The 15580-nt window shown below is 39.0% G+C and overlaps 1 protein-coding gene across 21 annotated transcripts in view; it reads right to left on the bottom strand.

Moving 5' to 3' along the window:
• ADGRL2 (adhesion G protein-coupled receptor L2) overlaps positions 1 to 15580 on the bottom strand; it is a 292149-nt gene that overhangs the window by 32928 nt on the left and 243641 nt on the right. For all 21 annotated transcript variants that reach the window (XM_089684380.1, XM_089684382.1, XM_089684383.1 and 18 more), the window contains 4 exons: positions 11923 to 12096; positions 10706 to 10915; positions 7749 to 7969; positions 4617 to 4683 (listed from right to left, as the gene is read on the bottom strand). In XM_089684380.1, coding sequence (XP_089540506.1) covers positions 4617 to 4683; positions 7749 to 7969; positions 10706 to 10915; positions 11923 to 12096 — 672 coding nt within the window. The remainder of the gene's footprint in view (positions 1 to 4616; positions 4684 to 7748; positions 7970 to 10705; positions 10916 to 11922; positions 12097 to 15580) is intronic.

Raw genomic sequence — 15580 nt, 5'->3', positions numbered from 1 at the left:
GTGCAAATTTAAATGAGGAACTGGCCAGTATTTGATCAGTGGGTGGGTCCTGTCACCACTCTCCTACATGACCTGCCTCAATTGAAAAATTAAAGGGTGGAAAATTGTTGGCTGAAGAGTGGCTACTTTCAATTAAATGCAACCGCTGTTCATCCATTGCACCTGTATAGCAAAGAGAGAGAAATGTGTTAGATTTTTTTTTTGCTCAGCTTGTAGGCTGAACAAAAAAAAATTGTAATGCGTTAAGTCCAAATTTTAGGAAGCTCTCGGAGATAGACATCATATAATTGGCTTACAATAATGGCTCTACTCTTCCTTCTCCAGTCTCAGTACTGATTTACAGTGGGCCAATATTAAGTCAAATCAAGATTATTTGACTAGTAGTGTCCAAGAATGGATACATTGTGGTTTTTTATAGCTGTGTAGAGTTTATCTTTAAGTCTCCCATAGCAGTGCATCATACATATAACTAGGGACTGGTACTGTTTCTGGGCATCGCTGTTTGAGTATTTGTGGGAAGACCTCAGCAAACTTCAAGGTCTGGGTAACTAACGCGTCTTAGAAAATTTATATATATATATATATTTATATATATATATATATATATTTATATATATAAATAAATCTGCCGGTGTCCTTTTGGTGCCTGTTGTCCTGTTGTAAAAGGGAAGAAAATCTTTTTGACCACACTGCCCTTACTAGCAGGTTACCATGGCTCATGGTTACTACAACCCTCAATTGCAGTTATATATACTGCGGTGCGTGTGTGTTTGTGTGTGTGTGTGTGTGTGTGTGTGTGCGGTGTATATATATATATATATATATATATATATATACATACATATACATATACATACATACATACACACACTATACATTTGTCTGTATTTTTCTTCTACCACCAATGTAAAATGTAATTTATAGGCATGCAAAATAAAAAAAGAGAAACGTGTGCCCCCAAAATCAAATAAGGCTCTCATCGCTCATCTAAAATCTGCACAGCAACTTCCAAAAACCAACCAAATGCACAAGTAAAAGTCAAGGTGATTGAGCTACGATTGTACATGCTGTAACATCACGTGTGAGCCTCCAGGACGATTAGAGGTCAAAGCTATTGCAGAAGAGGAATCGCTCTTGAGAGCGTCAATCTGACTACTACCTGCTGTTTCATTCCGGAGGTTGGGAATACAGCTCCCAATAGCCTTACACTTGCAGGCTAAACTATTTGCTTTGGGATAATAATGTTTTGGCTGGTAAATAATAGTGCAATTCAACCGATAGTGGCCAATTCAAGAATTTTTAGATCCTTTTGAGAAGTGTGTGTGCGTGTGTGTGTGTGTTAGAGCTACAAAATAAAGTCATAAGATTAGCAAAATAATATTTTGGGACGAAGAACGATACTACAAGACCAACCCCCCCAATGTCTTTAAAAAATGGATGTTTAAGGTCATAGGATTATAAAGACAGATTAATACATTATTTTTTTGCATTTTGTTTTAGATTTCTATGTGCTATTAAAAATAAATAAATAATTAAAACAAAAAATTAACTGGTGGAATGAGCTTATTAAATTAAGACTTCAACTCAAATTTTACTCACCAGTAAAATTTACACTAAAAGTGTAGCAACCACCCTATGTTAATACAAAAAGTCTAAACAATATCATTATGAAAACTCAAAATAGTATCTTGGGGACCAGTCAGATCAGATTTCATATGTCGCAGTCACCTCAAATGTCTTAGTCTCATTTTATTTTTGTATTGTGTGCTTTCATCTACTTAAAATGGCAGATAACCCTTACGGCAGACACAATTCCTATTATAAAAAGGTCTTGTTTGACCCTTAATATATGTTTTTCATGCAAATCAAAGAAAAAAATCTGATATTTTTGCTATTGTAGAAAGTGCATGTATGTTGGTCAGGCTTTGTTAAAAATAAAAAAAAAATACATATGGTTTTTAAATCTAAAATACAAGAAGGCCCAAGCCAAAGTGTCTGAAATGCTTTTTTACAGTAATGCTTTAATCATTAAACACCAAAGGAGGAGGGGCTTGTGACCTTTATAAAAAAGCTATAAACTGTAATGAAGGAGGGGCTTGTGATCCCGGATATCAGTTGGCTGTGTGATTCCTTTTTTTATAATGCTAATTATTAAAGCAGTATAGACTGTTTACATTTGGCTCTTGTTGTGTTCATGTGCGATGAGTTACTTCCTTGGTACCCAACGAAGGAGAACCCTGCTTTATATGAGAATTAAAGCTTACGCTAGTTGAGCTCAGTTAGTGGTTTTTTTTTTTTCTATGCTCCAAACAAATAAGTACTTGAGGTCCCATTGTTGCTTGGATCATTTTTTTCTCTGACGTGTCTATTGTTTTTAAATAGCCTGGATAGATAAAACCATCTCTAATGTTTCTTCTTTTATTCTGAGACCAAGTTCCTGTTTAATAAGAGATATCTGAGGACTCCCTAGAGACAAATTTAAGAAGCGTACGGCAGGCAGTTAAGAGTTCAAGGATGTACCTCCACCCAATCTTTGTCATATTTCTAAACAGATAAAAAGACAGAATGATGAGCTGCTGTCTCTTTTATAATGGTATACAGATGGTTAGCAGCAGCCCCAGAAAAACAGACCAGTCTCAATAGACTGTCGACAATGACTATGGGAAGTTCAAACACAAATATTTAGTATACGAGCTTACGTATATAGCCCATTGTGACATCTTCAGGTCTGAATTGGAACATATATTTCCATGACACATACACATTTCTATGTTACCTTGTTTTACATATGATCCTCTAGCCACTATCAGCCCAATACCCGTTATCACAGCCTAAGTCTTATAGAGTCCCATAGCCATATATTACCACCATTTATACACCACCATTTTCCCATCCCACCATTTTCCATCTTCCAAGCGATCCCACTGCGTAGATAAATTCAAATCCTAAATTGTAACTAACAATGTAACATTTCTTAGCTATCTGATACAGGTTCCTGAAGGGAAATCAGAATGGATATTCAAATGCTAGCAGGGATCCACTGTACTCAGTTGACCATTGGCATTATAAATCTCAGAGACTCCAACGGTAAAATTTAGCCTCATTGCCATTTCTAACTCCTACCACAAGACCATAACAAATGTAACACTTATCACTCTCTGGACGATGTAAGGCCAGGCCTTCCTAGCATTGGAAAGTTCAATAATGAAGTTAAAAGTAATCTCAAATTTACCATCACACCTTCCTTGCTCCCCTTCTTGAACAGGTAACAGTTTTTTTAATCTATTTTACTTGGCTTCTGTACCAAGACACACGTTTTATTATGCCCTGTGACAACATCACCAGGCTTGCAAAATTATTGCAGACACAGCTGCATTGTTCTGCAAGGTGAGTCATTAATTTAGGCATGTTCCCCAGAACTACTACTCCCAAGAACTCTTTCCCTACATAGAAATGAGCAGGCTCTTGGGAGAAAAAGAAACACTGTTTTGCTGGAAAATAAAAATCAGTGTGTGCATGTGGAGAGGGACAAATGATCATAATACTTACCAAAGAGTACAGACATTCTAACTCTTCCCCAGTCTAGTATTTTATTAATTACACAAAAAATTTACACAAGTGGAGTACTGGCAACTTTTTGCTGACCTGATGGCACATTTTTGGGGCTTCAGTATCTAGATCAGGGTTTCTCAACTAGTTGTATCCATACCCTTTGGAGTATGGGAAGCAAATCAAGGGAGTGTGGGTACCAAATAATAGACTTACAGGACTGGCTCTCTGAATGATTTAAAAAAAAAAAAAAAAAAAACCCAAGCAATCTGCACAGGATTTTCTGCATTTCTGAACCTGAACTGGAGAAATGCACTTGATATGTCAGAAATTAGTTAACATTGTCAGTAATTGGACCTTGATATTATACTTTGGCTGAACAAAAGCAACCACGACACTAACTAGTTGACTAGTTGTAGCTATCTTGTGTATGAAAATTCTTATAATTTTCTTTCATCTGATTTGTTTCTAGTTATCCATATTTAAAGTAAAACAAAGCTATTGTCATACTTTGAAGTCGTCCTGGTAATAAGACTGGTAGTGATGATTTCAACAGCCTGGCAAAGGGAATATAGAGCCAATCTATTAGCGGCTTGTAAATGTTAAAAAAAAAGTTAAAACCCCTAAAGTGGGGAATCACTGATCAACAACAGGTATGTAGCCAGCAAGGTGAGAACCTACTTGATTCTAGGTCAATGAGTCACCAAGTATTAAAGCAATGTGCCTGATCCTTCATAAACACATGCAGCTCCTATACATCTATCCTGATAGATCTTTTTAACATGAAACAGATAAAAATATCAAGTTGTGTCTGCACACATATAATTGTCTTCCCTCTACAGTGTCTATTATTTCATTGTCTTCCGCTGTACCAACAACTGACAAAGGAATGAAAACTTCATAAAAACAATTCCACCTTGACAGCCAAACCTTCAAACATTGCATTACGAAAGACAAACAGTGAAGCCCAGCGCTTTGTTCTGCCTGTTAATGTGATCCATATGCGGAAATGGCAAATTAAATCACCAGAACGATTCATGAAATGAAAAGGAAGAGAAGCTCCTTACCAAAATAATGAAAGCCACTGGACCAATAAAACTCCAGATGAAATTGTTGTCTATCCTCAGCCAGCACCTTTCAAGAGAAAGCAGAAAATTAATACAAATGAGATTGGAAATCATAGTTCACAGAGAAGGCCCCAACCCTCCCGCCCCTTGCAGCGCAATGCCAATACGGATGTGGGTATTGGGGAATCTTTCTCCGAGGCAGACAGAGGGACCTGCAACCAAGCACGGCACAGCCATCTGACTGCTTTATGGGAGTAGAATTTATTTACCTTACAAATGGTTTGATTTATAAAGTTGGATTTTTTGCAGCAGGAGATCTCTGATCCGAGCAATTGCCATAAAAATACGGCTTTATTTTAATTTTTTTTTTTTTTGCCCAGGCTATTCTTTGTAATCTTCAAGTTTGGCCTTTCATCTTTATGGCATATGCAAAGTAGGCGTCTCAGCGGAACACAAGACACATAAAATGTTCAGCTGTCATGTTCAGCTGCAAACCAGTAGGACATTAAAAAATAACCCAAGTGGGACTTGAGGAAAAAAAAAATAAAGAAATAAATGAAATGCACTATATTAGGCTAAATGATGCATAAAGTTATCAGTCTAGGCTTCACGCAGTGGTTTCTCGATTTCCATGCTCTGAAGTTATGGGCTGAATACATTTTCTGTTAATATAAGTACATTTCTGCTGTCACAACGGGATCCGATAAACAATCTCATGCTGTCACATTTTTCTTCTTGCAATACAAAGGTGTTCACAGGGACTCCGTCGTGAAGTAAAAAAAAAAGTAAATAAACTGTCACATTCTTTACTTTTCAGGTTTCATTACTTTTTTGGGCAATTACAATAAAAGATTTTTTCACCATCTTCAATTTTTTCAGCCCTGCTAACCTGAATGGTGATCCACTTGCATTTTTACTTTAGTCCTGGTATAAGGTACAGAACAGACTTTGCACAGGCAACTGTAATGCCATCAAGGGAGTGCCTCTTAACCTCATTTTGGCATCTATGAGGGCAGGCTAATTGTCAAGCTTGCTTCTATCTTGTTGACCTACCATTGGTGAGTGTCTGTCCCATGAATGACTACACTTGGAGGCAGAAAAACACCCAGTGGCAAACTGTATTTGTATCTAACTGAACCTCCATCAATACAGAAGTCTCATCCCTGTAAATGAAGTACAAGAAGAAGCACCACAGACTAACTGAAATTACATAGTGATATATAGTGCTATATAGTGATGGGACTTTCGATTGTGCCTCAAATGGCAAACAACACAGTTGAAATACATCAAAATTTTATTTCATCATAATTAAAATTTACCACCTATGTGGTGACCACAATAAACACAATTTACAAAACGTAAAATTGCTGGGGTCATTGCATCGGACAGCTGCCGTATACAAAGCATAAGCGTTGGTCGATGTCAAGGTCAACACGTTTCATGGGATCCCCTGCTTCTTCAGGACCAAATGACCCCAGCTGATATGACTGATATCAGGGAAACTACAAATACAAAAATATAATTTACTGGTTGTATAAAAATCAGCGAGCGATTATGATGGCAAAAAGCAGCTGTACACTAAAAGGAAACCACAAACCTTCAAAATGGATATATATAATGCACAATCTGCATTATTAATTTGCTGCACAATTTTTATATATAAAAATATAATTTAGGTACTACATAGGTGGTAAATTTTAATTATGATTAAATAAAATCTGGATCAATTTTAACTATGGGGTTTACCAACTGAGGTACAATCGAAAGTCCCATCACTAGCTGGTAATAATTACATTTCTAAGGGATGGTGCTTCCAATGACAAACAACTAATTTTTGCACTCCCCCTGGTGTTTTCCCTCCACAGACTAACTGGTCACCCCAACAAAAAGCAGTTTAGATAGTTTGGATAATTGATTAACTATTGGCTATATCATTCAGGGAACAGGTCTTTTTATCTGCAAATTTCTTGATGATGTTCAACAGAGCAATTTTATTTATTGAATAAAGGTGTGAGTTGGCCATACGTTTCAGTAGTCCAATGAGTGGGAATTACTTTCTTTTTAATGTTTTGATTCCCAAAAGTGAACAACAACGTAATGATATCACCCATAAAGGCATTGCCAAAAGTCTGGAAGAGACACTTCAAATTGCTTGACCATAAAAGCATTTAAAGCATATGTAATGTATAGTCATTGGGCTGGGTAATTTCATGATGTATTTAAGGAAGGAAGATTATAATGATATGTAACTAGTATGGGGACATTTTAAGAAAATTTGTGGAAAAGTAGACACAATGTTAAAGTATATTATTACATTTTATTCAATTGGCTTTTTACAGTTTACAACCCTTGGTGATATCACTCATTAAGGAAATACCAAGAGTCTATGCAGAGCACTTGAAAGAGCCTGACCATAAAAACATTTGAAGCGTATGTACTATGTAGCCAAACCTTTTATTTTTTAGCTTCAACTAGACTAGGAAAGGCATAAAACCTCTGTCAGGTTTTACTGCTGTCTGCATCACTACTGGGGCAATTCACACTCTCTCTTTGTCCTGCTGACCATCTTCCTGTCATGAAGACAAAATAATGGGAAATCCAAAACTGTATTGTTGTCCACAAGAACAGATACGATTAAATCTTCCAGTGAGGAAATCTGTACCTGATAAAACAACTGCAAAAGTCCCTTTTATCTGAAGAGATTACCCTCTCATTCCAGTTGCATCTCAAGAACAAAAGTAAAGGAAAATCACGCCAATGGCACACAACCATTTCCTACTCAAAAGGTTTTGGCTCTACATAGTCTTTTAGTGACAAGGTTCAATTGTCTGATGTAGGTCATGCGAAAATGTATATTTTCATATCAAATAACAGAAATTTACAGTTTTAGTATCTTCAGGACGATAACACCATCTCTTGGAAATTAATCTTGTTCAACACTTCTGACAGTTTTGTATTTTCTAGTAGTTTCAGGTTGAAATGAGGAGATTTGTCAACTAGTATTATGGTAGCATTGAGTTTACTAGCTCCACATTTGTGTGGTTGTGTGAAATTACAGTTTCCTTTCAAAAGGTAGGCTTTGATTACAAAGATGGAGACAAACAGCTTAACAACCACTGAGAGAATACTTACGCCTTCTCTGTTCCATAGCTCTTGTAGTCTATAGCGGCAGAGACACCAACGACAGTTGCGGGGAAGAGGTATCCAGCAACGTAGTAATACTTTTTCCTCGAATATTCACTCTCAAATACTTCCACGAGCATGAGGTAAAGCTGAACACCTTCCAGGCACATCCAGGCAAAAGCAGCCAAGAAGAAAAAGTGGAGGAGGCCAGCGAATATGGGACAAGCAATCTGAAGAGATGGAATAAAGGAATGATGTAACAGTCTACCTTGTGATCAGAGTCGATGTGTCATCGTAAAGCACCAGATAACGACGCGCTAGGGATTCCCTCCATGAGCTCTATTTATAAATGCCATTAAGATTTCATTTGAGGGCGTTCTGGGCTGCAATAAATCATTTCCCCACTATTAAAAAAATATATATTTCGCCCTTCTAAGAGTGAACTTCTCAAAAAGACACTTGGTATTAAAAAAGCCGGTTTGTTAAATGGAAAATATTGCTTAGAACGGTAAAATACCTTACTCATTTATAACCTTTCCAAACAATATGACTCCCGCAGAGAGCCGTTGATAGCAAGACTTCGGTGCTCGGAGCAAAGCGTTTTCTGGGCCGGGTAATTTCACGTTGCATTGAAGGAAGATTATAATGATATATTACTAGTATGGGGACATTTAAAGAAAATTTGTGGAATAGTAAAGACAATGGTAAAGGCTATTATTACATTATAGTCAATCTGCTTTTTAACATTTTCTTTTTTAAAAGGGAAAAAAAACCTCGGCTGGATTATACGGTAAAGAGAATACGGTTAAAGTGGAAGTACAGGCAAATCCTAACGAAGGCTAAACCCTACTTCCACCCCCATTCTATCTAACACTGTAAAGGAAAGATTTGCATACTTAGCTATTCTAAAGCAGCTCTTGTCCGGTCCCAGGATCAGCTGTCAGTGGCAGGTTCTGTGTAAAGAAGGGGCAGCGGATAATAGATGTCCCATAGTAAGTCTATGGGCGACATCAGCCATTGTCGGCAATCTCGGCTGTACACAGAAACTGCCACTGGAGACTGGTCAAGTTTCAGAATAGGCAAGTATACAGATCTTTTCTTTACAAGGTTAGACAGAATAGCCTTAGAAAGGGGGTGGGGGTAGGTTTAGCCTTAGTTAGGTTTTGCCTGAACTTCCACTTTAAAGAGACACCGTCAGTTTGCTGATACAAGGTAAAGTGATCAGGGGCTTTGCTTATATTCACTATCTGTGCTCTTTCACAACTCCTTGCCCCTCTGTAGCCACCATGGAAATTAGTTGTGTTGGCAAGCAAAAGAAGTCATGTGACAGTTCATGGGCCTGGTGATTGGCTGCTGGATCCAGGCACCACCACAGGGAGAAGGTGACATGCTCCCTCATATCCAGGAGTGATAGGTATTCTTGACAGCTGTGGAGAATCATAGCACAGCAATAGAGTGCAGGTCTGGGCTCATGCCTTTTGCAGAGACATGGCTACCTTGTATCATGTAGTATCCACAAATAAATCTTCTTTGTTTCTAAGGAACAATGCACAACATCCACTGAAAATGGCAACGCGTTTCGGCTGTTAGGCCTTTATTACAGCCTACATGTGCAAGTTGACATTATCTCCTTAATGGCTAACTCCAACAAAACCTATAAAGCATTTGGCCATAAAAGAATCTCACAAAGCCAAGCCGTCATTTTCAGACAACAGCTACAAATTTTGGCTAACAGCTATGTGCTTAACCCTTCTACAGAATCCAGGAAAAACATATATAACCTTCAATGAGAGATAAATGGATTACAAATGCACATATTTGTAGTATAAAAGTTCAGGTCTTTCTTAAAGATTCATGTCATTTTTCATAATATGCATGCATGCGTTACAACATCTGTTACCTTCTCCTAAGCAAAACAACAAGTATATATCACAGCACCTGAAGAATGAATTGGCAGCTTCATTCAAAATGCTAAATACACAAATAACAGTACATCTGAACCTTAGAACAAAAAATTTTAAATATTGCAGCTAACCAATGAGGTGGCCGCATTAGTTTTTCTAAGGCTTATTACCTTTATTTTTTCCCTAGGAATCCTATCTATAACACACTTTTAAGGTGTCTAGGGTGACAACGCTCACTCACTCCACCATATCTATGGAGGAGCAGCATTGTCAAACTAGGATGCTTATTCTAATTTGGACTAAAGGATACTGCCCCCCTTCAAAATACAGAGGAGCGGGGATTAGGGGTTCTGTAGTTCACAGAGGTGGCTGATAACACTGGTTTGGAATTTAGTGCAGCAGAAACAACCAGGAAGATAGGCGCTCAGCGGATTTCTGCCAAAATATTTCCAAATTAATAAAACAGATAACAAAATGCTTTCAAGGGTATATTTACAAACCAAAAGGGAGCAAATAACAGATGAAAGCACCTGTAAAGTAACTGTTCTACCTACCAAAAGATTTGCAGAGTAACATCTACAGTAATGTCCACCCTATTGTGCTACAAAATTCAATAGAACAAAGAGGATGGAACCATTATTCAGTACCACCAGTTCCTTAAATTTTGTGTCACTGCCCTGCCTCCTGCTTGCTGTTTCGGGTACAATTGAGCAATATCACATCCGAGACTACCACTCTGGACCTTCTGTAAACCTACTTAAGTACTTATCAGTTTACAAAGTGCACAGTCCCCTTCAGGAACTCAACACAAAACAGAGTTAAAGAGATTCAAGGCAAAGTGACAAAATCTCTATCAACGGCTTATGACACCATCCTTCTCCACATGTGACAAGTGTTTTGGCCCAATAATTGCCCGAGCATTGGACCACAAGAGGAGGTCACATGATCTCTCATACCAGGAAGTGCCAAGTTTCTGCCATTAGGCCCTCAATAGCTATTCATTTCTTTAAGATAATTAAAGCAGCCAAATAAAACCAAGCCTTCATCATTTAAGATCCTTACCTCGTGGTTGGTTTTATCGATGCCCACCAAAAAGATGAACTCTGCAATGAACAGGTTGATGCAAAGATTCTTGTGTATGGTGTTCCGATCCCCTTGGAGGCCACGGAAGAAGCAGAAAGTAAAGATACAGATGGCAAGGCAGACCAGGGAGATGACAATGCCCACCCAGGTGATGACAGTAAGGAGAAGTTCATGCATTTGGTTTTTGTACTGCAAGAGATCAGGGCAGCACATTACATTTTTGATAAAGTTATACATGAACAAAAAAAGGCTCATAAACGAAAAAGGCAGCCACGTAAAATAATATACAAAATAAATCTATCTTTTCATAACATTCTATTGAACTTACCAAAAACAAATCAATCAGAAGAAAAGACCTTTCTATTGACTATTCAGCCTCTCTCAGCTCGAGATGGCTGAATAGTTATGATTAGAATAGGCTTCAGAATCTGCCCGAGCAATGGTTCCCCTCCCAAGGACATGCTGGCTGACAAATATTTGTCTAGGAAATGTTTGTGCATTAATGGATTGGGCAAACATTTCTAGCACAAGTCTATCACGACTGACGAAGAACACTACCCAAGAGACTTTTAATTTCAGCCCTATAGGAAGCACTGTCCTTTGCATTTGAACCCTGATGAAGGGTGACTGTTGGTCTCCGAAACATGTTGGCTACTTTTACTCCTAATTGTGGACTTGACCAACTGGAGCTCTGTTGATTTAAGTTGGATTTCTCAGTTTGGGAGGTCATCGCCTCTTAAAAGGGCCCCTGCATGGTGTTAGAGCCACCAAGGACAACCAACATCTTCTGTTCTGGTGGCTGAAAAGATCTGGAGTCCAGGGCCTCATATTTACCTATTTCAGTCCATAATCAAGACATCAACACCCAATAAGCTGAATAACTGCCTGTTGAATCACATCTATGAGTGCCATCGGCACTGGCAGATCTAGATTTCTTTAGTGGCAGCATTAGTTTCATATTGGATTCCTTATGTACTTTGAGAGGGATTTACTAAATAAATCAGCTTCTAACTTCAGCTTGTTCAATTAAAGTTTGACAATATAACCTAGAAGCCCATTGCTAACTACTGTAGGCACTGCTGTACCAGCTTTTGTGTGCTCCAATGTTCGTAAATGCGGCCTTTGAATATCATTACACAGCATAAATACTTCTGCTATAATATAACAATATTCCATTGTTCTGTCATAGTACTTACAACAATTTCTCGATGCGCCATAAGTATCGCAAAGTTCGTCAAATGGGTACAAGCACAGGTTGTATGGGTTTTATTTGTTTCTACAAGACGGCAACCTTGAGTTGACCAATATCCCATCATGGTTCTCTCAGAGTAGTTCCAAAAGGAGCAGTTGGCATTAAAATAATTGTTGGGCTGCAAGAGAACAAACAATTCAGTACAAAAGCTTGTTATCTTTAATAATAAAAGGAAAATGGCTAAATAATTTCTAGTATCAAAAAGGCATCATGATTTCCCAGAATCAAACCAATTTCAAAACCTTGACCAAAATGCTGCTCATACCAACTAATACATGTCTATACGGTGAAGGGTGGACAAATAAAAGGACAATTTCTCTTCTCTAGGAGCCAGCACATATTTAAGGATCAGTCTACTCAAAAGTAATATTTTGGTTATAGATGGAGCTTGGTAGTTTGAGTCAAACCCTGGCTTCTTACATATTTACTCCACCTGTGAGATCTACCCATGATACCTATATACTTACCATAATATAAAAGAAAATACACATCTAGCAGGCGTGGTGGGAAAGCCCCATAACGAGCACAGAGGGTGTGCAGAGCCAGGAGATATCACCTGAGATTTGAGTTATTCAACTCTCTGAAATCTCCCAAAATTGACCTTAGTTTTGGGTGGAATAACTATTTAATCGATAAAAACTTTTGTTAACCACAACAGATGAAGGCTCAACAAACATTGAGGGCTCATCAAAACTGATGCATTATGATAACATGCATGAACTGTTGTGCTATTCATTTTGATTGGCAACCAATCAAAACTATATTAACTGGAAACATGCTGCAGCACATTACATTGCACATGCTGTGCACTATGGTGTAATGCATATTTTTTTTTCTTTTTGCATGTTAAAGCTAACATCATCATCATGCTAATAAAACCTGTTTTTTACTACAGTATTTTAAAACCCAGTGATGTCATCATTGGATCTCTGTGCTTCTCTAAGCAATGTAGACAGATCATTGCTGATGGGATGGGCCTGCAGGGGGACTATATATAGCTTCCTGAAAACATCAAGCCACCCTGGTTCAGTACTTCTCTCAAAAGCCATCAGCCTTGGTACAAGAAGTGAGCTCTTGAGAGCAGTTTCGCAAATATCAAATTGCCTCAATGAGTGGATGTCAGTCTGGAGGAATGGGAGTTCCTAGGCAGGCTGCATTTGCATGCAGACCACCCTAGATAATGCCCACATGGGATGCTGAGCCTTCATGATTGAAAGAACTGAAATCCAATATGTGAAAGGGTTGGGCCAGGGGCAGTCAGGCAGGAGAGGAAGTGGCTGAATGATACTGGATTTTCTACAGCCAGGAATTGAGGTGGGCTCCATCTAATGTGCTGCAGCTTCTTCTAAAGCACACTATGAGAAGCTTACAGTGTGCAATGACTTCAAATTAAGGATTTTCTGTACCGGAGAGAAGCCTGTACAACTGTGGTTGAAGGGTAAGCTGGAGGTCTGCTGCTAGACTATGAAAAATGAATGGACTTCTGATGAGTCCTAAGCATTAGCAATTTGCATCCTGCTGGCTCTGACAAAGTAGTCATTAGAACTGAGCAAAAACATACCAACACCCCCAAAACGTTTTAGCTTTTAATATCCTGTCATCGGAATCCTTCACTCTATGCTAATTTGTTTTCTTACTAGCCAATAAAGTCAACAAAAACATCTCAAAGTAACTACATGGGTGGCACAACCCAGCCTCCATTTTGTGCCAGAATTGCCATTGCCACAAAGCCATTCCATTCATTGGCAAGTGGATATGCCGAGCGCAGAACGTCTGAACTTTTTACGTGAGCGTTTTAGATCTTATACCCTGTTATCAGGATCATTCCTGGTCTCTAAGGCTCTTTTTTCCACAACTCTTAGCTGCAGCTCTTCTCTCTCAAGGACAGATAATCCATTATTTAGAGCTGAATGAGATAAAGCACTATAGAAATATGCTCAGTGTTACAGAGAAAGGGAGTTGACAAGAGGGAGCAAACAAACTCCGCAATATTCTGCCGTATCTGCCTTAACCTCAGGAAAGAAAAAAATCTGCTGCCTCACTGGTGGCAGGCAGAGTGGGAGAAATGAGCTAATAAGTCATTCTTCACGTGCTTCATCGGCAGAGCAATATCCAGAGCTATGCATTATCTGTTACTCGTCTTTTTTCGGTGGTAGGGCAAGAACAGCCTCAGCAATTTGCCTCGGTGACCCTCTTGAGAAGATCCAGAATGGTGACGTTCATCTGGCAACTCCTACTCTCGCTGTTCATGTGGCTGCTGCTTACCTGGATGGTGGAATGTTCTCTGTAGAAGTCTATAAAAGGATAAAACAGGAGTCCCAGGAGTCAGACTTTTTATATAATGGGTGAAGAGGGATGTGTGAGATCTAAACCCCACTCTGATATCTTTCCAGGGAAAACATGGCTGTTGGGGTAAAGAGCTGCCACAGATAAGACTGGACAGGCATCTACAGCAGGACCTTTGCCCGGCAACCATAGAAATCAAAAGACACGTGTACGTCAAATTAAATACTCCCTTTAAGATCCAACCTTCAGCCCAGGGGGCCACATTCGAACCTTTGGTAATTTTTTGAGGCCCTCAAGGCCACTGCAGACCAGGGGTGGACTGACAACTCATGGGGACCCGGGAAATAGGAGATCATGGGACCCCTGTGTCCTTTCCCAAACTCAAAAAAGCCTATGAAAAAAGGTACCAGGGGTATCTCATGGGGCCCCCTACTGACCCCGGGCCCTCGGGCAGTGCCCGAGTTTCCAAATGGTCAGTCCGCCCCTGCTGCAGACACTAATATGTGTTTTCCTATGGCCCTGTTATAACAGTGATTTCTAGGAGTCTGATGTAATATGTCCCCAGTCTCCGACATTTCCTGTAACATGTTCACAATCCGACCATCTCCTGTACCATGTCCACAGTCTCTGCCCATCTCCTGTACCATGATGGAGGTGTTGATGAAGATATTTTCAGATGATAAAGAGCCTGGGGAAAATGAGAAATCACTAGGCCCAGACACTGCCATATGTTAAAGTGAGTCAGGTCCCCACTGCCCATGAGTTCTGACATCACTCACCACAGGGTATTCTTGGGAGCGAATTAAGGAATTAAGGAGAGAGAACGAGAATGGAGGCAGGGTGTTGTGATGTTTTCAGGAAGCTAAGTACAGCACCCTGTCCCATGATCTGCTTGCATTACACAGAGAACCACTGTGACCCAGTGATGAAGTTACAGGCTCTAAAACAAGGTATGCTGTAAAAATGGAAAGGTTTCATGTGAAAATGTTATTAGCATTTGATGGGGAAGAAAGGAGGGAACAGGAAAGGAAAAATATAAGCAGGTTACACTCCATTTAAAATTGTGTTGTCCTAAGACGTGAAATTTTCTTTTGGAATGAAACAAAGTTCACAGACCCAACTTGTTTTACAGAGGCAAAAGACTAATTCTGCTATAATTACTCAGCAAGGTAATGAAGATTTCCATACAGAAGCAAAAAAAAGTATTTAAAAGAATTACAGCAAGTGCCATTATTTACACGGCTTTCCTCCCTGAGGTTGGCATCCAAAGCTGATTTTACACTCGGAGGCATCTAAATCTGCTAATTTATACAGTG

Source organism: Staurois parvus, unplaced genomic scaffold (assembly GCF_062004578.1).
Source record: "Staurois parvus isolate SC_StPar_1 unplaced genomic scaffold, SC_StPar_1.0 ptg000347l, whole genome shotgun sequence".
Taxonomy (NCBI): domain Eukaryota; kingdom Metazoa; phylum Chordata; class Amphibia; order Anura; family Ranidae; genus Staurois; species Staurois parvus.
This window is presented reverse-complemented; position numbering and strand designations above follow the sequence as displayed.